The sequence below is a fragment of the Equus asinus genome, chromosome 6 (genome assembly GCF_041296235.1).
Source record: "Equus asinus isolate D_3611 breed Donkey chromosome 6, EquAss-T2T_v2, whole genome shotgun sequence".
Taxonomy (NCBI): domain Eukaryota; kingdom Metazoa; phylum Chordata; class Mammalia; order Perissodactyla; family Equidae; genus Equus; species Equus asinus.
Genome location: NC_091795.1, coordinates 40319388 through 40342566, shown reverse-complemented (window position 1 = coordinate 40342566; position 23179 = coordinate 40319388). Strand labels below are relative to the sequence as shown.

At 46.0% G+C, this 23179-nt stretch overlaps 1 protein-coding gene and 1 long non-coding RNA gene across 2 annotated transcripts; one reads left to right on the top strand and one right to left on the bottom strand.

Annotated features, from left to right (window-relative positions):
• Positions 1–214: 214 nt before the first annotated feature.
• Positions 215–9674, bottom strand: LOC139045503 (uncharacterized). Its single transcript, XR_011503931.1, has 3 exons — positions 9417–9674; positions 4703–4834; positions 215–1099 (listed from the first exon to the last, which is right to left on the bottom strand). It is a non-coding gene; the product is annotated as an uncharacterized lncRNA (long non-coding RNA).
• On the top strand, positions 9673–21231 carry LOC139045473 (uncharacterized protein C2orf78-like). Its single transcript, XM_070511480.1, has 4 exons — positions 9673–9757; positions 14401–14481; positions 17581–18342; positions 19211–21231. The coding sequence occupies exons 1-4, from the start codon at positions 9673–9675 to the stop codon at positions 21109–21111; spliced, it is 2829 nt and encodes a 942-aa protein (XP_070367581.1). The 3' UTR covers positions 21112–21231.
• Positions 21232–23179: the final 1948 nt, after the last annotated feature.

Sequence of the window (23179 nt, the reverse complement as noted above, 5' to 3'; positions counted from 1 at the left end):
GGCTTTCAGATCAAAGCATCTGGACGTTACTGGTGGACGAGATCCAACTTCTGGAGGGGCCTAGATTTTTCTTCTTTAGATGTACTTCATTCTATTTCCCCTTCTGTACAGACTACATCATGTTCCCCACCCAAGTCTAACTGCCATATGTCATCTTACACATCTGCCCCTTACCCCTTTCCTCCTCCTCCCACCCTTTTCCTTCTCGTATCTATGTGTTTGTTTATCTTCCACATATGAGTGAAGCATAGGGTATATGTCTTTCTCCATCTGACTTATTTCACTTAGCATAACACCCTCAGGGTTCATTCACGTTGTCGCAAATGGCAAGATTTCATGTTTTATGGCTGAGTAGGATTCCACTGTGTGTGTGTATATATATATCATCTTCTTTATCCATTCATCTCTCAATGGGCACGTTGGTTGTTTCCAAGTCTTGGCTATTGTGAATAATGATGCAACGAACACAGGGGCACATATATCTTTTCCCATTAGCGTGTTTCCGTGTTCTTTGGATAAATACCCAGAAGTGGAATAGCTAGATCATATGGTAGTCTTATTTTTACTTTTTTGAGGAATCTCCATACTGCTTTCCATAGTGGCTGTACCAGTTAACATTCTGACCAGCACTATACAAGTGTTCCCTTTTCTGCACACCCTTCCAACACTTGCTATTTCTTGTTTTTTTAATAATAGCCTTTCTGATGGGGAGGAGGTGATAACTCATTTTAGTTTTGAATGCATTTCCCTAAAAACTAGTCACGTTGAACATCTTTTCATAAGCCTGTTGGTCACCTGTATATTTTCTTTGGAAAAACATCTCTTCATAAACATTAACTTGAGGCGCCTGCCAGGGCCTCCGCAATCCACCTGGTCTGTTTCTGCCCTCTCTAAACATCGCCATCATCCAAAAGCACACAAGAAAAATCCACTGGAAGCGTCGATCACAGGGCAGGAGAGCGGTGGGAGCACGTGAGCACTGGGTCGCTGCTCCACGAGGGCAGGACGTATGTGCCCAAGGGTCCAGAGTCGCATCTTGGGAGGCTTGTAGGGCACCTGGAGGGGGTGAGCCAGGGGAGGGGGGGCATAAAAGGGAATGCTGTGGGGGGTGGGGGAGAGAAGGGGATAGCAGATAATTATCATGGGAAAATTGGTAATTTACATTTCTAAAATTATTTTTATTGAGATATAATTCACATACCATAGAAATCCATCTTTTGAAATTGTAAATTCAGTGGCATTTAGTACATTCACAAGCACAGGCAACCACCAGCATTATCTAACACATCACATTTTCATCACCCCTAAAAGAAACCCCCCTAACCATTAGAGGCTGCTCCTCATTCCCTCTTCTCTCCAGCCCCAGGCAACTACTCAGCTGTTTTCTGTCTCTATGGACTTGTCTTTTCTAGACATTTCATACATATGAAATACACCACAATATGTGACCTTTGTGTCTGGCTTCTTTCACTTAGCAGAATGTTTTCAAAGTTCATCCATGTTGTAGTATGTGTCAGTCTTTCATTCTTTTTTAGGACTGTAAAATATTCTATTGCATGGATCCACCACACTTGTTTATCCTTTCCTCAGTTCATGGACATTTAGGTTGTTTCCCCTAGTAATTTACATTTATTGAGAATTTATATTGTGTTAGGAAGCACCCCTTGGGTCATCAATTCCATTTCACAGATAAGGAGACAGGCTTGGAGAGTGTCAAGAATTGGCCCAAGGTGAAGAGTCAGCAACTGGGGGAGCTGGGGTTTCAACTCAGGCAGGCAGACCTCAGAGGTAATAGATTCACAGGAGAGAACGTGAGAAAGGTACAAAAGGGGATTCAATGGAAATTCACCCTTCTCCCCAAGTTCCCCACCCACCCAATTCCTTCCTCCCTTAGACACATTTACTTTTGCGATGCTGTGGATCCTTCCAGAGAAATGATTTACACCCCAACACGGATGTATCACAATTTACTGACTAATGGGTCCCACTGATTTGAAGTGTCACTCTTACGGTACACTAAATTCTTACATTATGTTTGAATTACTCTTCATAACTGCCCTGACTGTGTCGCTTGTCTCTAATATTTGGCATTTCTCTAGAATTCTTTTTCTCTTCTTATATATTTTTTAAAACTTCCTCCTTTTCTTATTTCTATTAAGGCATTATCCATTGTGTTCATTCACTCTTGTATTATCTGTAATGTCGTCTTCAGACCTGGTTTCTTCAAAGAGTCAAATTCGAGAGGAAAATAAAAAGAAGGTGAGAGACACATGGGGGGAGAACCCATAGATTAAATAAGATGTCAGAAACCTAACAATGAAATGCAAAGTGTGGACCTAAGTTAGACCTAACTCAAACCCCTAAAAACAATTTCTATGACATTTAGGAGGCACCTGAGAATTTGAGAACTGACTGGATATTTAATAATAAAGGAGGATATTAAGGAACAATAGTCTGACACTTTAAATATACATACCAAAAATGGACAGGTGAAATTATATGATATTGGGCATCTGCTTCAAAAAACTATGGAATACGGTGAAACACGTAGGGGTAGAGAGGAAACACGACAGCCATAAGCTGATAAATATTCAAGCTGGATGAGTTCATGGGTGGTCCACGAACACCACAGCATTAGGTCTGCTCCTGTATAACTTCAAAATTTGTGGTAATTGTTTAAAAAGAGGATGACACTGTGGAAAAGTTGTTGGCACTTTCCAAAGGATAGACATACAACTCCTTTGTGATCCAACATCTCTACTCCTACCTATACATCTAACAGAATTGAAAGCAAAGATCTGAACAAATATTTGTACACAGTGTTCACAGCAGCATGATGCATAAGAGCCACAAGGTGGAAACAACCCAGCTGTCCATCAACAGATGAATGGATAAACACAATGAGGTATGTATACACAGTGGAATGTTATTTGGCCATAAAAAGGAAAGACATTTTGTTACATGCTGTAACATGGATGAATCCTGAAAACATTATGTTCAGCGAAATCAGCCAGACACAGAAGGAAAAATATTGCATGATTCCGCTAATGTGAGGTACCCAGAACAGGCAAATTCATGAAGACAAGCAGTAGAATAGAGGTCACCAGGGGCTGAGGGAGGGGAAATGGGGCTGTTATTTTGTAATAGTTACAGAGCTTTTGTTCAGGATGATGGAACTTGTGGTTACAGGCAGTGGTGACGGCTGCACAACATCATGAATGCACTTAATGCCACTGAATTGTACACTTATGAATGGTTAAAATGATAAACATTATGTATATTTTACCACATCAAAAACAAAAGCAAAAGGAATACCCGAGTTCAAGTTTCAATTCTTCCTTTTCTGGGCCTCAGTTTCACCATCTGTGAAGTGAGTCACTGTCACCGTCTATGCTCCGGGCTCAGTGCAGAGGAAGCACTCAGGAGGGGACGTTAGTACCACTCCCACTTCATCAGCAAAGGCCTGCTGTGCGGATTCACTGCCTTAACGTGTGTGCACGCACTTTTTAAATGGCAGCTGCTGTACAGGCCTACCTCACTGTACTGTGCTTCGCTCTACCGTGCTTCACAGACGCCGCATTTCTTACAAGACCCCCATCAGCAACCCGATTACAACTTGCTGAAGGCTCAGATGATGGTTAGCATTTATAGCAATAAAGTATCATTTAATTAAGGTATGTACACTGTTCTTCAAGACCTAATGCTATTGAAACTTAACAGACTACAGTGTCGTGCAAACATAACTTCTACATGCACTGGGAAACCAAATTATTAGTGCCACTCACTTTATATTGCGATATTCACTTTATTCAGTGACCTGGAACAGAACCCGCAAGATCTCCGAGGTAGGCCTGTACAAATGTTAAGAGACATTAGGTGTTATTGTTTCCCAAGGCCATGGAACTGGTCAGAAGGAGGATAATTCTTTCTCACTGATAATGCCACACAGGCCAACAGAACGTATGAGTTTCCCTGGTGTGTCCAAAGATATCAGGAAAAGAAAGCATAAAATTTAGAGAACTGTCTTCTACCGAGATGCTTACACGTGCTCTGACAACTATTTAAAATAACTGCTAAAGACATCATGGATATTCCTTTCTTTTCTTTCAGGCTACTACTTTTCTTACTAAAAGTTGACTTGACGTTCAAAATATAGAACAGAGGGGCTGGCCCCGTGGTGTAGTGGTTAAGCTAGGTGCATTCTGCTTTGATGGCCTGGGTTCGCGGGTTCAAATCCTGGGCTCGGACCTATACTACTTGTCAGCCGTGCTGTGGCACTGACCCACATACAAAATACAGAAGATTGGCACAGATGCTAGCTCAGAGCTCATCTTCCTCAAGCAAAAGAAGAGGAAGGTTGGCAACGATGTTACCTCAGGATGAATCTTCCCAGGCAAAAAAAAAAAAAAAAAATATATATATATATATATATGTATATGTATGTATATATATAAAGAGAGAGAAAATGGAAGTCTATAGTATTTCTCAAGCATGTACAGAGGCTATTGCCAAATATTATATTTCGATTCAAGTCTCTGATCTCTTTTTGAGACAGCAATTAGAAAAGTGTAATTAAGGAAACCACTTGGTTCCCTTTTTGAAATACTACCCATAAGAGAAGGCCAGCATTATAACTACTGAATTACTATGATTATTACACTATAAGAACAAAGATGGTCTTTTCACTAAGGGTTCCATTTACCTCTGGTTTGTATTAGTGGCGAGTGTGTGTTACATCAATAATCAGTCCAAGTTCTTCATTCTGCTCTCAGATTTTGCTAGAAACATCCAAGGGGTGAAAACATTCTTCTGGAGCAAGATTCTTCTCCAAACTCTGTCAGAGAGAATGAGGTAAGAAAGAACAAATGTGTCCTTAAAATCCTTTCTTATACCACCAATTCATTCAAGCCCTGTGATGCTAACAAACAGTGTGATTCAGAGGAAAGTTTCCACTCTTCTGGAAGTTATGAGCTACATTACAATCCTTTCTTCCAGGGATTAGAGGGAAGAAAATAAGCTCACGTCTATAGAGTTATTTCTGTATTTGTTTCATGTGGGTTCCCAACCAGACTGTAAACTCCCAGAAGGCAGGGACCACATCAGTGTTGTCCACCACTGTACCTCCAGCTCCAAGTGGAGTGCCTATAAAAAGGCACTTATAAATACTCCTAGAATATCTAAATAAATGAAGGATGGCTCTTACTGCTAAATATTCTTTTCTGTATTTCTTTCATTTATGTACTCTGTTCCATCGATCTATTTGGTTATTCAAGTGCCAGCAACACATCTTTTAAAAAAGTAATAGAGGGGGCCAGCCTAGTGGCATAGTGGTTAAGTTCACAGACTCTGCTTCAGCAGCCCAGGCTTCGCAGGTTTGGATCCAGAGTGGTGACCTAGTACCGGTTGTTGAGCCACGCTAGCTGGCATCCCACATGAAACAGAGAAAGATAGGCACAGATGTTAGCTCAGGGCCAATCTTCCTCACACAAAAATAAAAAACGAATAGACTACTTTTCAGAGCAGCTTTAGCTTCATAGAAAACAGAGCAGAAAGTAAAGAGTTCTCACTTTAATCCTCTCTCCTTCACCCCACACAGCCTTCCCCACCATCAACGTTCCACAGCAGTGTGCCCCATTTGTTAGGATCAGTGAACGAACGTCAACACATCATTATCAATCAAAGTTGATAGCTCACATCACGCGTCACTCTGTGTTGTATATTTGATAGATTTCGGCCAATGTACCATGACATGTATTTACCCCTATAGTATCAGACAGATTAGCTTCACTGCCCTAAAAATCCCTTGTGCTCCAGCCACACTTCTAATGTGGCTTAATTTCTGGTACGGCTACATGAACCCCTTCCACTGCTCTTTTTTTTTCAGAATTTTCCTGGCTATGTAAGTTTCTTTTTCTATACGAGCTTTAGAATCAGATGATATGAGATGATGTTAAATTTACAAATTAACTTAGGAAGATCTGACAGAGCTACGATGCTGAGTCTTCCACCGAACATTGTGAAAGGTTTGAAGACTGTATTAATTACAACAAGGCGTACCATCTCTCCTGTCAGTTTCTTCCAGACTTGGAGCTGGAGGATCATTACCATCTCCAGCTATCGGAACAACAGCCAACCTGAGGTAACTCATTTAGTCACAAACCGCTTAGGGAGCCTTCCTTGATTAACCCTGTCTGTTGTCATTTCCCCCTCCTTTCCATTCCTAGGCATTTCTGCTGTGGCATTTCTGTGACACATCATTTGCCACTTGACAGTCCACTGTGCCTGACACTCGACTGCCAAGTACTGAGGCAGCTTTGCCTTGGGTGACTTCCCTCAAACACCCAGGACACCTTGTCCCATTCCGCTGCCACGCAGGGGTCATTCATCTCCCTACCTCTACTGCGTGAACAGGGACTGCACTGGGAGTGGCCCTGCAGCTTCGCAACCCCCTTGATGGCGCCTTAAACAGTCCCAACACTGAAGAGTGCACACAGAACTAGAAGAGGCTTCCTATAACCACGTCACACAGGAAAGATGTTGGCTGTGCGGAAGAAAGGAGACTGAAGAGTCTTCCTGCTTCTCCCTGCTGATGTCCTTGAAGAAAAGGGGCTGAGCAGGGACCCGGGGGAACCTCAGGATCCCCTTGCAGAGACCGTGGAGCAGGGACCGAGGAGTGAGGACAATCGCGGAGAGGAGGAGGAATATAGGAGGAAATTCACAGGCACCGCCAATGTGGGTGGGGGTGGGCCGTCAGTTCACTCATTCAACAAAGACTGGAAAGTAGTTATGATGTGTCCAGGACCACGTTTGGTGTTGCCAGATGTGAATCAGAACTATTTGCTTATCTTTAAGAAATCACTAATGTTTAAGTCCAGAGATGCAGAAGAATTGACAGAGTAGGTGAAAACCCACTCCTGACCTACGAGACACAAATTAAATAAATTCCCAGTAGTCAAAGTGGGCTCTCCCTGACACTAATCCCCGCTGTGCCGGGCAGGGTGATGAGACATGGAATCTCTTCTCACCTTTTTCATGTCAGTCAAATGCCTTCCCCACCTATTCCTTTCTTCCTTCAAACAAAAACACAGTTTTTCAGAGTTTCCATGCTGAAATCCTGACCTTGCTGATCCGGGGCATTTTTGTGGTTGTGAGGATGGGATGGGAGGGGTTTTACTGGCATTTAGTGGCTGACGGGCATGGGTATAACGCATCTTGCCAAATTCAGAACACTCCCACAAGTGGGTCTCACACCTGGATGACTTTTCAAAGTCTTATTCAACATCCATAGAGGTGAAAAACTGTTCACAAGTATCTAAGCCTTAGAACCTAACTCCATTTCACACATAAACACAAAGGGTTTCTTTGCAGTTTTCACGGACATTGAATGTCCAGCATAGAAACCATCTTATCATCCTAGTGAAGACCGTACTTTGTTTTCTTTGGAAATCTACTTAGCGCAGCTCACAATCATTGAAACTCCTGCCACTAAGGCAACATACCCACCCAGATCAGTGAGCATGGGCAGCTTTGGCATTCGTGGTGCAAGCAACTGACAATTCCTTTATTTTTAGTGAAGCCATGCCCAAACAGTGACATATGGAAATGTAAACACATATTACTCTATTCTAAATTACTTTATTTTATTTCTCCTTTATTTTATAGTTAGAGCATTACACTGATTTTTTCCCTTAAACTTAAGTGTGGAAGCACGTTGGGTATATATATGAATTTCACTTCAGGAGAGTAAAGGGGATATTACAAAATATTACTATAAAAAGGGGAAATGGAGTCAGATAGGGTGGGAATCAGAGTTCTGCACGGTGAATTCAGATTTCTGAAAGAATACTGAATTAACTTTTCTTATCTTTTTGATAGGAACTTTGAGAACAAGGACACAAGTCCTAGCTATCCGCTGTCCAACTGGGAGACAGTCTTTCCACCTATTAATACACTTTCTGTGAGCCAAATGTGACATTAGACTGTCTCCCTGCGCACAACGGGGCTCCTTGAAAACGGAATTCACAGCCCACTCAGCAGGTCCCCTCTGCTCTCTGCTTGGCATCTTGCTGCTCCCCTTCTTCAGCCCCACCTAGTAACCACCTGTTCTCCCCTTCTTCCTGTTCCCCATCTTGAAAAGATGCAAGGCAACCAAACAGAGCAAAGGTCTCCACAAACAAGGCCTAAGACCACAGACGGCCAGCCCTTCTCTAGCCCTGATAAGCCAGCCCAGTCCTGAATGCTAAGGTTCATCGATACTCACATGCTGACGGAAATCGTTTAGATTCAGTTCTTTCACTTCACGGTTTATTTTTAGTTCTCATACAACTGAAGTCATCAAATTCATTACGTGCGGACCTTCAAATTCATATTTTAAAAGAAAATCAGATGGGAAAGGGGCTGTGAACTTCACTTAGTGCTAGGAGTTACAGTGAAAAGTAATCTTTCAGCTGACCTCTGCAGGATGAGGGAGAACTCACCGAGGTCAACCCAGTGAATCTGAAGCACAGACAGTGAGGGCAAAAGGGGCACAAGACCCGGCCGAAGAAGCAGAGAGGATTCTAGACCAGGCAGACTCTTCAAGGCCAGGGTCAAGAGTTCGTTTTCACTCTGAAAACAACGTTTTTGAGTGATGTTTCTGAGCAATGTTCCAACTTGCATATTAAAAAGATTTCCTGCGTGAAGAATGCATTGGAAGGAAACGACAGTGGATACACGCACACTAGTCAGGACCTACATGCAAAAGAACAGGCACATTCCGTATGAGGATGCTGAGGGAAGTCGGGGGACAGGTTCCAAGATATTCAGGAGGTCAAATGAAAGGGACTTCATGAGGTATGAGCTGGACGAAAGGAAGGTCTCAAGGAATAAAAACGAGCTCACTGCACACAAGAGCAAAGTCTCACAATTAATCGTTTGAACGTGTAGAGGAAGAGCTCTCAGATGAGACCCGGTAGGCAGCTACTGCTGCCCTTCGTGATTCCCGGCAACGACACAATCCAACATTTTCCGCAGACAGTTCAGCGGTTGCGGAGGCCTTCTTCACTCAAACCTGGTTCTCATCACTCACATTTTCCGTGCCGAAACAACACAGTTTGAGGAACTGAGCGGGACTCAGTTTCGATATTTAAGTACCGTCCCCAGCACTGACAGACCATCCTAGAAAGCAGTCCCTCTGCACTTGACCCGAGCAATGGCCAGAGCCTCGCTTTTAAAAGCACGGGGAGAAATCAGAACATCTCATACCGTCCGTTTCAGCCACTGTACGCGGAGCAGCCAGACGGTCAATGCCTCCGAGAAAGGGGCGGAGGGGCCAAGCACGCGGCCTCAACAGTGACAGGCAGAGACCCCAGTGGACGAGACCCAGACCCAGGAGCCGAGAGGCGGCAGGGCTACGCCCAGGGGCCAAAGCGTCTTACCTTTCGGGAACGTGGTTTCTGCCCTTCCTCTTGGCTGAAGAAGGTCCGCAAAAGAGGGGTCCTTGGACCTGGCCGCGGCGGGCATGAAGCCATTGGCTCATGTGGGCCCCAAGATGCCCCCCTGCCGCCGAGACTGACAGACTCCCCAGTCCGGCGCCCTCGGTGTCAGAACAAGACCCCCAACCACAAGAACCTGCGTGGCAAACCAGGCAGCGCCCAAATCCCTACCACAGCGCATGCGACACCGCCTGGCCTGATGACGTCACCAGGCCGGCTGCCAGAGAAGCCCGATCAGGGAACAGCACTCTGGCGGCTACGGCGCCCTCCTTCGCCGGAGGCCGGTAGTACAGCTCATGCAGATGAGCGCACGCTTGTCACCGCCTTGAGATTTCAAACACTGCAGGCCATGCAATGAAAACTGAAGTCAACTCCCCCAGTTCCTTGTGTGCTTCTCCAGATGTTTTCCAAGTGCTTACGTTCACTCGCATATTTTATATAAAGATTTCTTTGTACCTATATGCATATCCTCTATTTCATGTAAAAGCAGCGTACTCCACATGTTCCACAATCGACCTCTGACCCTCAACTTTCCAGTCCATTTATTCATACATCCATTCTATTCCTTTTAATGCTTGCATACTATTCCATTCAGTACAATTACCAAAATTTATGAGTCCAATATTGATGGACTTTTAGTTGTTTTCAGTACTTTTGTCCTCTGCTACAGAGAGACTGCAATGTGAACATCCTCACGCGTGAGTACAGCTACTTTTAAATTCCTAGAAGTAGAATTGCTGGAAAGGATATGCAAACTTAAAATTTTTAAAGTACTCTCTAATTCCCCTCCAAAAACACTGTAACAACCTACTCTCCCACTTAGAGTGAAACTTTCATTGGATTCCTACCCTGTGCCAGGTATCATGTTACAGGGTGATGCTATGTATATTTTCAAAAATACCGATAAATAACTGAGAGGGATAAGAGTGGAGCTGAAGACTAAGATTTCCACACAGCATCAGGCACAGGGAGCTGTCCCTGTTAGGAAAACTCTGAATTTGGCTACAAGTGGAACGGCAAAGGACAGCACGTCCTACAGTAGGTCTGAAGGCAGAAGGGGCAATAAATTTCAGATTAACCTGTAGATAATTGTAATAGTGAATGCTTTTTACTGCCTATTTTCTAGTTTCTGAAAATATCTTACAAACACTGTTAATAATCTTCACAACCATTGGAGAGCTAGGTAAACAACAGGTCAGAGAGGTGAGAGTTCTGGAATAAAGGAATAAATGAATGGGTAAAACGATCACTAGCTCTAACATTTCTGGGATAGTCACAGTCTAACCAAGTTGAAATCCACAAGCATCTACAACTCAGGAATATTCTACATATTTCCTAGTAGGTGAACATTAGTAAGTTGCTATTTGCAAAAAGAACGACATCAGTTAGCACAGCAGAGTTTGCAAACTTACAACTTGGCACCTTCAACTTTGAAGTTACATCAAAAAATATTCCTGGGGCCAGCCCCGTGGCCGAGTGGCTAAGTTCGCGAACTCCGCTTGGCGGCCCAGGGTTTTGCTGGTTTGGATGCTGGGCGCGGACGTGGCACTGCTCATCAGGCCACGTTGAAGCAGCATCCCACGTGCCACAACTAGAAGGACCCACAACTAAAATATACAACTATGTACTGGCGGGATTCGGGGAGAAAAAGCAGGAAAAAAAAAAAAAAGGAGATTGGCAACAGTTGTTAGCTCAGGTGCTAATCTTAATATACATATTCCTTTGGAGTTTATGGAAAAAAATACACCATTGGTGAGCAGTGGCCTAAAAGTACACAGGGTACAGAAAGCTATAGACATGACCACACAAAATGTAACATGAATTGATCAGAACCTAGAAAGGCTATATTGGTCTTGCACTTCCCATTTGCTAAATGACACAAGCTGGGGTGGGACTACGCTCAGATGACGCAAGAAAATCTAGACCTAAGCATAACAAGGTTTCCAGAAAGTATGGGAAGCAGTAAAGTGTAGGTCTTTGGAGGTACGAATCCAACATGAAGTAAAAGAACGCCTCCATGGGTATGCAGGACACTGGAATGGAAAATATAGGAGCAAGGCATATTTGGAGCACCGAACAGATGAGTAGTTGACACTAACAAAATCTGCCAGTACCCGGCAGGGCCCCGGGGAACATGGAGGAGTTTGAGGGATGCCAGTCCTTAATTGAATCAAAAAGGGACAACGGGGAGAGTAAGGAAGAGCCTCAGGGCTAGACGGACAGGGTGTGTTACACCAAGACAAGTCTCAGTTATCCCCGTGGCAACAAAATGCAGGAGACGGGTCTATGGGACGAGACAGTACCCTAACTATAAAAAAAACGCTTCCTGTGAGTGCAGGGCTTGGTGGTAAGTTCCAGAACATTGGACTCAACCTTCTGACGTTCCTCAAGTTTCATTTAAGATTCTTTTAGAGGTAACATGATGCTGAGGCTGCAAGCTAAGGTTAAATGCCTGGAATGACGGAAAGAAAGCGGTTATAGAGACTGGGAACCAGGAAAGGCCCAAGTAAGGGTTTGCCTGAACAGACTGGAAGCGGAAAGTGAATATTTTCATGTGTAAACATTTTACTGCTATGAGAATTTGTCTTACCACAGCTCCCACAAACTTATACTACCCACCCTAACCTGCGTTAGCTCCGGATTCCCTTCATTTCCACATGACATAGAGAAGAGAGAGACCAGTCTCACTTGTGGATATGTTGTTAGCCTCACGTTACATCCTCATATCATGGAAGTAGGCTATCCGGGGTATGAAGCTGAGGGGCAAAACCCTTCAAAGATTTCACGAGCCCCAGCCATAGCTCTACACTGCAATACCCTTCACAATTTCTCCTCGGGTAAGCACCCCCCGCCATCACTCAAAACATTAACATTTCATAACAGGAAAAATATTCCTATAAATGAAATGTGTGTCTTTGGAGGTCCCATCTAGCAGGTATCTACTTGTGGGATCCTGGCATCTTGGATCACACACCTCCTACTCATTTGAACTATGAAAGTCTCCACATAGGTCCACCCAGGCATCCGCAAAGCTTACCGCCAAGGAAAATGACTAGATCCACAGATTTCCTCCCCAAATCAGCTGACTCCACATACAAATCAGCAGCAACTCAGCCCTCGCCCACTGTCTCCCAGTCACCAGAGTGGTTAGAGAGAAGAGCACTAAGCAGGGGCACAAAAGCAGAGGCTCCCAGGCCAGCCGGGTGCACTGCACACATCTGCTCCTTAGGCGTGAGGGCACCGTGCAACTCACCACAATGCTTCTCACAGCCCCCTCGTAAGTTTCTCCACAGAACCCTTCAGGTCAAGTTAGTTCGTGAGGCTTCCCAATGAACAATCAGCAGGAGAACACCATGTGATCTGTCTTCCCACGTTGGATCCTTAAAAACACAACCAGGAGAAACATGGAGAAAGACCCAGAGCATTTGAAAACAACCCATATTCTACACAATTACCAATGAATAACATAAATCATGTAATATCACATAAAACAAAGTGAGAGAAAGTGATTTAAGATTATTCTCTTTAGTGGACAGAAACTGCGGCTGTTGCAGGACTACCCAGCAAATTGAAAAGCTATATACTGAATTTTCTGTTCTCTTAATACAAAATGAGGGCAAAATGTGTCCACCTGTTTCTCAAGGCCAAAAAATCCACAGACAGCTGTTTTCCTGTCCCTTTCACCTTGCCTCTTCCCTATTCTCCACGAATGTCCTCCTCTTTCTCTCACTATTCTCCTCTGCATGTTGCTCGGCCTTGCACACAACCATGGCCGACAGAGAACCCTAGAGGCCCAATGTTCTACAGCGGCTGTTTCCAAGAGGGAGGAGGCTACAGCAACTGCCACACTGGATACACTCAGAGGAGAAGGAAAGGGGAGGACCCCGAATGCCTCTCATGTATAAAAGCGCGGGATGGCAGGAGGCCTGTGTGGCCCAAGGAGCCAGAGGTAGCAAATTATGGGCAAAAGAATTGCAACCCAAGGCTGGAAGACAAGAGCTCTGCCCTCAGCTGTGTCCCTGGCTCTCTGGCATCTGCTTCTAATGGGCAGGCGCCATTTTCAGAAGCATCAGGCACTGGAAAGAAGACCTCTGCTGCTGGGATTGAAAGGAAGTAACATCCAGGAGGGGGAGATGCGAGCAAGGGCGAGGCTGGTCCCAGAAACAAGGCCTATAATGCAGACAAAAGAAAAGGGGAGCAGCAGAGAGATGCAAGTCCAACCCGGCCCAGCCCAGTCCAAGGAAGGTAGGATTCAAGGAGAAGAAAGTCAAAGAGAAGACCGTTTAACCACATCATTCCCCACAAGGGGCACTCAACAAACCTCACCCTACTCTTTCACCAAGTTACAGAAGGAGCTGCCAATCCTTTCCTTTGCTCCTTAAAACCTGCAGTAAGTTCACCGTTAGATCACCTGGTAGGATTTCAGAACAACGGTAATAGGTCAACCTAGATGTCCTTTTCCTTCCTCTCTAAGGACATTAACTAACTGTACATGTAATTACTAATGTACAATATATATTATAAAGTATAATTCATAGAATACAAAGAACTATGAGTTAATTACATTAATGAACATCTATAAGGAACGTTGAGAGGATTCCCTGACATAAGAGCCTGGGGAAGAGAGACTAGCACATGTGGCTCCTAGGATGTCACCTCCCCAGAGCTCAGCCATGCAGGTGCTGCTGTAGCTCTCCCCCGACTCCCTCCACCCAATCCCATCTTCTTGTGGGGAATCTGGCCGCCCTATTGGCTGTCTCGTACCTTTGAACTGCCTGCTCTGTGACATCATTCTCCCCCTAGACCTACTGCCACCTGCTAGAATCTTGGGGTTTCCATGGAGTTGTCTGTAAATAAATTTGGATCATCGCAAGCGACCAGTGTGACCAGTGACCTTCATACTGGACACACCGCTCTTTGACGGCAGCCACTCAGACTTCATCTGGTATCGTCTCCTCATCTCTTGGATCTGCGGTTGATGCTTCCTCTTCTTTTCTCGCCATGTCAGGCAAGGAAACTAACTTTTTAAGTGTTCCGTTATGTATTTTTGCCCCTAAATTTGGTAGTAGATTCTAACGTAGCAGAGAATAATGGGAGGAAAGTATTGAAGTAAACCTGGGGACCTAATTTAAGTTTTGACTTTGACATTTATGAGCTGTAGGACTTTGGGCAAGTCGTTGACTCTCTCACAAACTCTGTTCTCTCTCATCTCTCACATCAGGATATTACAACTGTGGTTCCTTCTGCTCCTTTTCTTTTCTAATATTGAATCTTAAAGGGCACCCAGGTAGAAATGAAATCAGAGACTTCTTGAGGGTGTTTCCACAGAAACAGAGAGAAATCTAGGTGATGCAGGAAGTTAGCAGTATATCCCCAAAGGTTTCATCTGTAATGGTCTCCCTCCACTGAAATTTCAACTGTAGTATTTTAAATTTAGTGCTGTTCAAAAGGCAATATGCCCATGTTTGGAGTTATCTACCTAAATGAGGTGAAAAAAAAAAAAAGTAGGAAGAGACAATGGAGAGTACTGGGCTATAGGGGGACTAGTCTTCAAAGGTCAGGAAGTTGAGGATTGTTTTCATCAGCACAGGCCAACAGGAACCTAGAGGGAGGATAAAATAGAAGAATGAGGAGGAGAGCGAGGAGGAGCTCTCCAGGAAAAAGAGGTGGTTTGGCATGAAATGCTGAAGGAACTAAAGATTTTCAATTGCAGCAGGAAGAGCACAGAGTGAAATGTGCTCAGAGCAGGGCGAAGCACAGCTGACTTCAGCAAACGCTCACATTCATAGCCGAGGAAGGCCAGTGAGGCAGAACAGGGCATCGCCAGGCAAAGCAGCTTCTCAGACTCAGACTCGCTTGTTTGCTTTTTTCTCTTGCCTCTCTGAACACGGACGGCACCTGAGAGTTTGAATATAAACATTTCAGAGATCTTTTAGAAATGACACTTCCTATAATCCAGAAATTGATAAAGTGCTTATCCAGACGGCTGGAGGCAACAGAATTTCTAGTGTTTTATTTCATTCTCATTTTTTTTTTTTAAGATTTTATTTTTTTCCTTTTTCTCCACAAAGCCCCCCAGTACCTAGTTGTATATTCTTCATTGTGGGTCCTTCTAGTTGTGGCATGTGGGATGCTGCCTCAGCGTGGTTTCATGAGCAGTGTGATGTCCGCGCCCAGGATTCCAACCAACGAAACACTGGGCCGCCTGCAGCGGAGCGCGCGAACTTAACCACTCGGCCACGGGGCCAGCCCATTCATTCTCATTTTTTTTACTATGTAGATGTTTTGCCCATTAAAAATAAAATATAAGTTTCTAACAAATAATATCCTCTAACTTGAATCAGAAGGATTAATTCCTGTGTGTGATACGTAGGTTCCAAGTCAAGGCTGCTTTTCATCTTTATAAACATTTTCTTCCTGACATAGAGCGCGCACTGAGAAACGGCCACCATCTCTTTCTAGATGTAAGCTGCCCGAGAAGAAAAAGCAAAACTCAAGTGCCCCATCTCTGACTCCACATTTATCTCAGACAATTTCGTGGCATCCTTGGGGTTTTCCTACATTAAATTTTTAAAAATTGGATTCTAGCGATGACGGTGTTTTTAGTCTTTGGGGATGACCCCTTCCTGGATCTTGAAGGTGATAATAATTGAGGTTTTAGGATAAATAGAAAAACCTTCCTGATACCTTTTAAGTACTCTCTTCTGCATCTATGTGGTTATACTAATTGAAGTATGGATTTCTAGTAGGCTTAACTAGCTGTTCCTTGCGGCTCATGGTCAGAGAAATAAGAACGAGCACAACAACGGAATTCCTTTACACTTAGGATGTTGCTCTCTGCTTTGTACCAGTTTTCACTGAAATATCTGTCTGCTTATATTGTGGCCAGCTATACATTCACATTGATAGCATTTTGATGCCTTTTAGGCCACTTTTACTGATCGACTCTGTCTGCACGTACTGGCTAGGAATTCATTCAAAATCACCTTCTTCTCGGGCTGGTTTTGGTAAATAGTATTCACTACAATGGAGCCGGCAATATTCACTTTCATGACAAAGCGTATATGATACAGAACTACATTTATCAGTAAACTGATTCTGCTTTGTTGCTTGCTGCATACCGCAGTTTTTATGAATATCTATATGGTTCTTTTTACTTCCTTGATAAATGTTTTCCATGATTTTTCACAGAACTTATCATGTCTTCCTCCAGATAACAGATATGTCATATATGAATTCATGTATGAATTACTATTATTGTTGTTGCTGTTGTTATTGTAACTACAGATGAGTAACCTGAAGCTCAGGGAGATTAAATTACTGTTTTCTTTCAAAAAGCACTTCTTGGGATGCACACCCTCAGGCAATCCTGTGGAGGTAGGATCAGAAACCAGGCTTGAAGAGGGTAAGAGTAACCCTTTACACCTACCACCCGGACTGACTACTGGGTGAACTCTAGGGAACAGCACGTGAACTGCACGAGCAAACAGACCCTGAAGAAGACAGTGGTAACAGCTGCACTGTTTTCTAAGGGACCAAGAAAACACCTTATTAGGAGGTCTCCTTCTCCCGGGTTCTGGTAGTGGAACAGTCAGAGCAGAGTCCTGGCAAGAAGTCAGGAGACTTAGGCTCTGTGACCTGGTGATGATGCTGCCATAATGGGAGAATCGGACCACTCCAGCTGACCTCTCTGAGCCTCAGTTTCCTCACTCGTACCAGGAGAATGTCAGAACAGAGCATCTCTGAGGACGTTCTACTTCTAAAATGCTTCTATTCTAGCAAAGAGTAGATGAGTCAGGACTAGGGGAGGCTCAAGGGAAGGATGGACAGCGAGAAGGGGCTTCCAGCCTAGACAACAAGGTGTGGACCACACCACTTGGGGTTTCTGCACATCTCTGCCGCAGCTGGGAGCACAGGCAGTTACACAGAAAGGAACAAACTCCTCCCGCCCTTACAACCACCATAAAGGCGTGGGTGTTCGCTATCTCAGTGAGCACTGGGATGAGAGGCTTCCTCATGCAGCAACCTTGAGATGATGCTGCTCCTCAGACATTGTCAGAGTTGATCAATCTCACTGAGTTTTTCTTCACCCTCTTGTTCCCTACAGAAAATTTCCAAAATCCATCCTTACTTGGAACTCCAAACTCCCTGCAGCTCTCTCTTCCTGTGGTGAGCGACGCAGCTTCCCTAGCAGGAAGTGTCTGCAATTTCTCCAGAGTCTCTGCTCCAGCCGTCAGTTCAGGATGGCTACTGCCATCAGCCACGGGCACCTCTTCCCAGCCACTCATGGGCAGCGCCTACCTTTACCAACATTCTAGCACAACCATGCTGTCTGGAGTGACTGGCCAGAGCCAGAGCTCCACCTCAGCTGCTTCCTATCCGGGTCTCTTTGAGTGGGGTGTCCCAGGAAGCACTGCACAGGAGTCCTCTTCACTCGGAGACTGCACTCTGACTGTCACTGGCCACGACACAACGGTTTCTTCCATGTCTATGGCAGCACACTATGACAGAACTTCAGGTGCCAATAACCCGGTCCCACTGTATCCATCACTTTCCACCAGCCTTGTTCAGGGAACACCATCTCAGGTTCCAAATCAGGGACACAGCCTGTCACTTCCCTACCAGGAAGGAAGCCAGGTGTACTACTATGGTCACGGCACACTGGGGCCTCTGCTGTCTGGAGAACTTGGCCCCTGCCTGCAGTCCTACGGCTCTGTGTCCTACACAGGAGCTGGGGCCTCTGCTCCTCAACCAGAAATGGTGTTGGTACTAAAGGAGATTCAGCCCACACATGTCCTTCCACCAGCCTCCACCTCTGGGGTCTACTACGCTGCGTCTGCTCCAGCCATCCCACAAACCAGATCTCAAGGTGAGTACAAACAGCAAGAAGGCAGAGAAAGGAGGTCTGCATCCAAAATCAGGGTCAAATCTGCAGCCGGGAAGCGGCGAGGCCACAGACAGGTAGAACTGAAGTCCTGAGACATGAGTGAACACTACCCTCGCTCAGTGCTCCCCATTTCAGACTCGACATAAGAACACCTCATACAGGGGGGCTGGGGGGACACTGTAATGCTCATCCATGCTACATGGCTGAGAACCCCAAGAGCACACCAAGGGACCCCATACCTCTCACCACCCCAGCTGCTAAGTGCCCTACTCCACCACATACAAATGGACTCCCTCTGCCGATTTACGGGTTAGTCTCCTGGGAAGGCCTGTCAGAACTATCACTATGATAGAGACACGCAAACTTTCCCTCGCTTTGTTCACTCATACCAGGAATAAGCCCTTCTGTCCCGAGACGCTGTCAAAATTCAGCAGGCTAGGAATCTGTCCTTGCTCATATATTCCATCGGAAAGAGCTCCGCTCCCTCTCCTCGTCCACAGTGTGACGTGTTCTCATTCTCTCGGGAAAATGGACAGCATCAAAAAGACTCTATAGGAGAATGTTAGGACTTGTGAAATGTCTCATAGTATAAAACTCTCTTTTACTTTTTACTGCTCCTATGACAACCCTATGAAATAGAAAGAAAGCCAAGGGACAACGACATCCAATGATCACCAGTAAGAACCAGAACACTCGCCTCTTAGCTCCTAGCACAGGGCGCTGTCCATGATCCTTAAGAGCCAGGAGAAACACCTTGCCCATCGGGAGAAGGGACGTGGTTGCTGCACTGGTGTCTAGGGGGGAACATCTCACCCACCGAGGACTCACTTCATCCTTGCTTCCTTTGTAGTGGTGGAAACCTCCCTGGGGAGAGAGACTTTCCTGGGACTGCAACCTCCAAGCCAGACATTTTGTCTACAGCAAACTCCAGAATTCCCCAAATCCTGCAGTAGCAGAAATACCCAGATGCTGCAGAGTAACCCACCACATGAGCCTGCAGACATTTCACTGACAGCTTCACTCCAGACTTCGAACAGTAACCTCCTGGCACTGTCTCCAGCTCCAAAGAATTGGGATGAGTTTAACACCAACCTTTCAAAGCCTCTGGATCCCGACCAGATCCCAATAGAAAACCAAGATCCTCTACCACACCCTTTAGAAATTCCTGATATTCTCCAGCTCCTGGCCTGCATCGATCCCCTCGGGCCAGAGGACCACCCTGCTTCCGAAAACGCTGATCTGGGAAAGAGTAGCCTGAGTCTTGAGGGCCAAGGGACACTGGAAAACGGGACCGAGGCTAGCGGTGGCTTTGCAGACATCGCTACACTGATGGGGGATGGTCACCTTCCCCAACTATTCGACCCCTTGAAAGACCTTGATCAACCCCAAGGCCCCGAGCTGATCCAAGCCAAAGAGACAGGAGCCATCGAGTCCATCCAGCTGCAGGAAAAGTCAAGTAGCAGAAAGGATGCCTCCGATAACACCAGGAAGAACAAACATCAGGCCTCTGAGCCTCTCGATGGTGCTCCCAAGGCCAAAATCCAGCCAAAGGACCCAGAGTGCCTGTCAGGGGGAGAAGGGCTGATTTGCAATGCTGCAGCCAGTGACAGGGCTCCTGAGAACGAGGCCGAGCACTCCAACAGCAAACCTCAGAAAGCCGCACCCAGCAGGATCAGTACAACCAAGAGCCATGGGCAGGAAAGGACCAAGAAGACCAGAGGAAACAACCCCAAGAAAGCCGGAGAGAGTCGGCAGTCAGGGACTGAAGTCAGGGTGGAAGAGAAGCCAATGATGCCCAGGATGAAGCGGAGGAAGAATCAACCCGAGCTGAGCCAAGAAACCTTTAAGCGGCCTCGAACCAGCCTCGGCCAGCACATGCTGGAGTCGGTGCAGGTGTTTCATGCTCTGGGGAGGAAGAGTGAGAAGAACACCGGGCCCTCTTCCTCCCGGGCCCTGGGAACCTGCAGCAACGCCAAACACCCCCAGCCCTGCCCAGCTATCAAACCGTGGCTGGATAAACCACTGGAGGGTCAGTGTCCTGAGGAAACTCAAGTCAAAGCCCAGAAAGCAGAGAGCAGTGCTGAAATGGAGTGTCCACCTCCATCCCGGGACGAGCTGCCACCTCCTGGGAAGGTCAGGTTGGTACCTTTGCCTTTTCTGTCCGTGGACAAGCCTCCAGCTCGACCTGTTCCTCGGAGGCCACAGGCTCTGGCCTCACATCGGCCTGCTGTGGCAGACCCTGCCCGGCCTGCTTCCACCAACTCAGCTCAACCAACTGCAGTCAATTCCACCCACCCAGCTCCTGCATCTTTGACAGGTCCTGCCAGACCAGCTCGGCCAATTACCACCAACCCCGCTCGACCGGGTTGGACCAACCCCACCCGGCCTAGCGGCCCTCAGTGTCCTGCTTCAAGGCCTGCACCTTACAGAACAGCATCTTGCACTTCTCTCCAGCAGGAGCCCGTTGCCACTGCTGTGCCCATGCTCCAGGCCCCGCCCAAGCCTCCCGCCCAGTATCTACTGGAGGATTTCAGCAAGCAACCAATTCCATGGAGGAAACCCGTCATTCCAGGGCCAGTGATGTCAGAGCCCATCACACAGGAACAGAGGCCAGAGCAGGAGGCCATGAAGAGGCAGGCTCAACAGGAGCGTGAGAAGGCTGCCAAGTACACCTCTTGGGGGAAAGTGCAGTTTTTCATTGAGAGGGAAAAAGAAATGGAAATTTCTCGATACTATGGCTACGCGATATAAGGCTGCTAGGGCTCTTGGTGCCCCTTTGGGGACCAGTTGCTTTTCTAGAGATAGATAGATAGATAGATAGATTTCTCTTATTCATTTTGATATATTTAAAAACTTAGTAAAACAGTAAATAAAGTACTAGAATGAATAGATGAGTAATAAAGAAGCCTTCTGTGTTTGGAAATGCTGTTAACTGTGTTTTTTCTGTGATGGGGGTGGGAGGGAACCCAATTCTTCAGGAGAAAAAAAAAGTGAAGTTGGACAGGAGAATGAGGGAAAAGGGAGACGAACTGACGAAAGAGGCCATAATTGGGTGCAGGGCTGGGGAGGCCAAAAGGGGAGAGATTTGAGGGGTTTATAAAAAGAAGCAGGAGTCGTGAATGACAGAAGTCAGAAGCAGGGCCTGAGGGGAGCGTTAAAAGAGTAAAATTGGAATAGAGTTGAAGACGGCAGCCGATGAGTCTAGGTTGACCAGGAGAAATGTAAAAAGTCTCTCGGGAGGCTGGTCTTATGGCTCACGACCACCACATCGGTGTTTTGGAAAACAAGAGATTCAGGACACCTTCCAAAAGGCTTGGGTCACTTCATCCATGAATGACTACGGCTGGGGACGGTCAGTATAAATCAAAGGGGAATCTACGGGATGAATGGCCAGGGCTGAGTTACCTTGGGGGCAGCTGATAACAGGAGCCTCCCCATGGGAGCTGCTGCAGCAGGACAGGGCAGGCAGAGAAATTTCCTCAACTTCTGTGCACCAGGCCCACGAGCCCACTACTTCAGTTAACCTTTGCAACAACACGCAAGGTCAGGGTCACTGAGCCGCTTTACTACTGACGTTCCGCAGTGGGCTGCAGTCACACTGCCTGCGGAGGAGCAAGGCCTCAACTTGAGACCTGCATGCCAGCAGTGCTCAGTATTTGCTCACGCCTGTTGGCGACCAAGCTGGCTTTCAGAGCACAGCATCCAGACGTTACTGGTGGATGAGACCAAACTTCTGGAGCGGGGCCTAAACTTTTTTTTAGATGTACTTCATTCTATTTCCCCTCTGTACAGACTATGTCGTTTTCCCACCCAAGGTCCAATTGCCATACATCGTCCTACACATCTGCCCCTTACCCCTTTCCACCTCCTCCCCCGCTTTCCCCTCTGGTATCTATGTGTTTGTTTATCTTCCACATATGAGTGAAGTATTAGGTATATGTCTTTCTCCATCTGACCCATTTCACTTAGCGTAACACCCTCAGGGTTCACTCATGTTGCTGCAAATGGCAAGATTTCATGCTTTTGATAACTGAGTAGGATTCCATTGTATATATACCACATCTTCTTTATCCATTCACCTCTCAGTGGGCCCTTAGGAGGTTGTTTCCAAGTCTTGGCTATTGTGAATAATGATGCAACGAACATACGGGCGCATCTATCTTTGCCAATTAGTGTTTCCACGTTCTTTCGATAAACACCCAAAAGTGGAATAGCTGGGTCATATGGTAGTCTTATTTTTAATTTTTTCAGGAATCTGCATTCTCTGTTCCATAGTGGCTGTACCAATTTACATTCTGACCAGCACTATATGAGGGTTCCCTTTGCTCCACACCCTTCCAACACTTGCCATTTCTTGTTTTTCTAATAATAGCCATTCTGACGGGCGGGAGGTGGTAGCTCATTTTGGTTTTGAATGCCCTTTCCTAAAAATTAGTCATGTTTCATACCTTTTCATGAGCCTGCTGCCCACTTGTATATTTTCCTCAGAAAAGCGTCTGTTCATAAGTATTGACTTGAGAGACCTGCCAGGTCCTCCTGAATCCACCTGGCCTGTCGCCACCTTTTCTCAACATCACTATCCTCCAAACCACATGAGAAAAACCTGCCGGAAGCGTCTGTCACACTGCGGGAGAGTGGTGGGTGTGCCTGTGCACTGGGTCGCGGCTCCACCTGCACAGGACTGGTGTGCCCAAGGGTCCAGAGTCACTCCCTGGGAAGTCTTGTGGGGCACCTGGAGGGGCTGAGCAGGGGAAGCGTGGGGGACAGGAGGCATACAAGGGAATGCAGTGGTTGGAGGGGAGTGATGTGAACAGTAAAT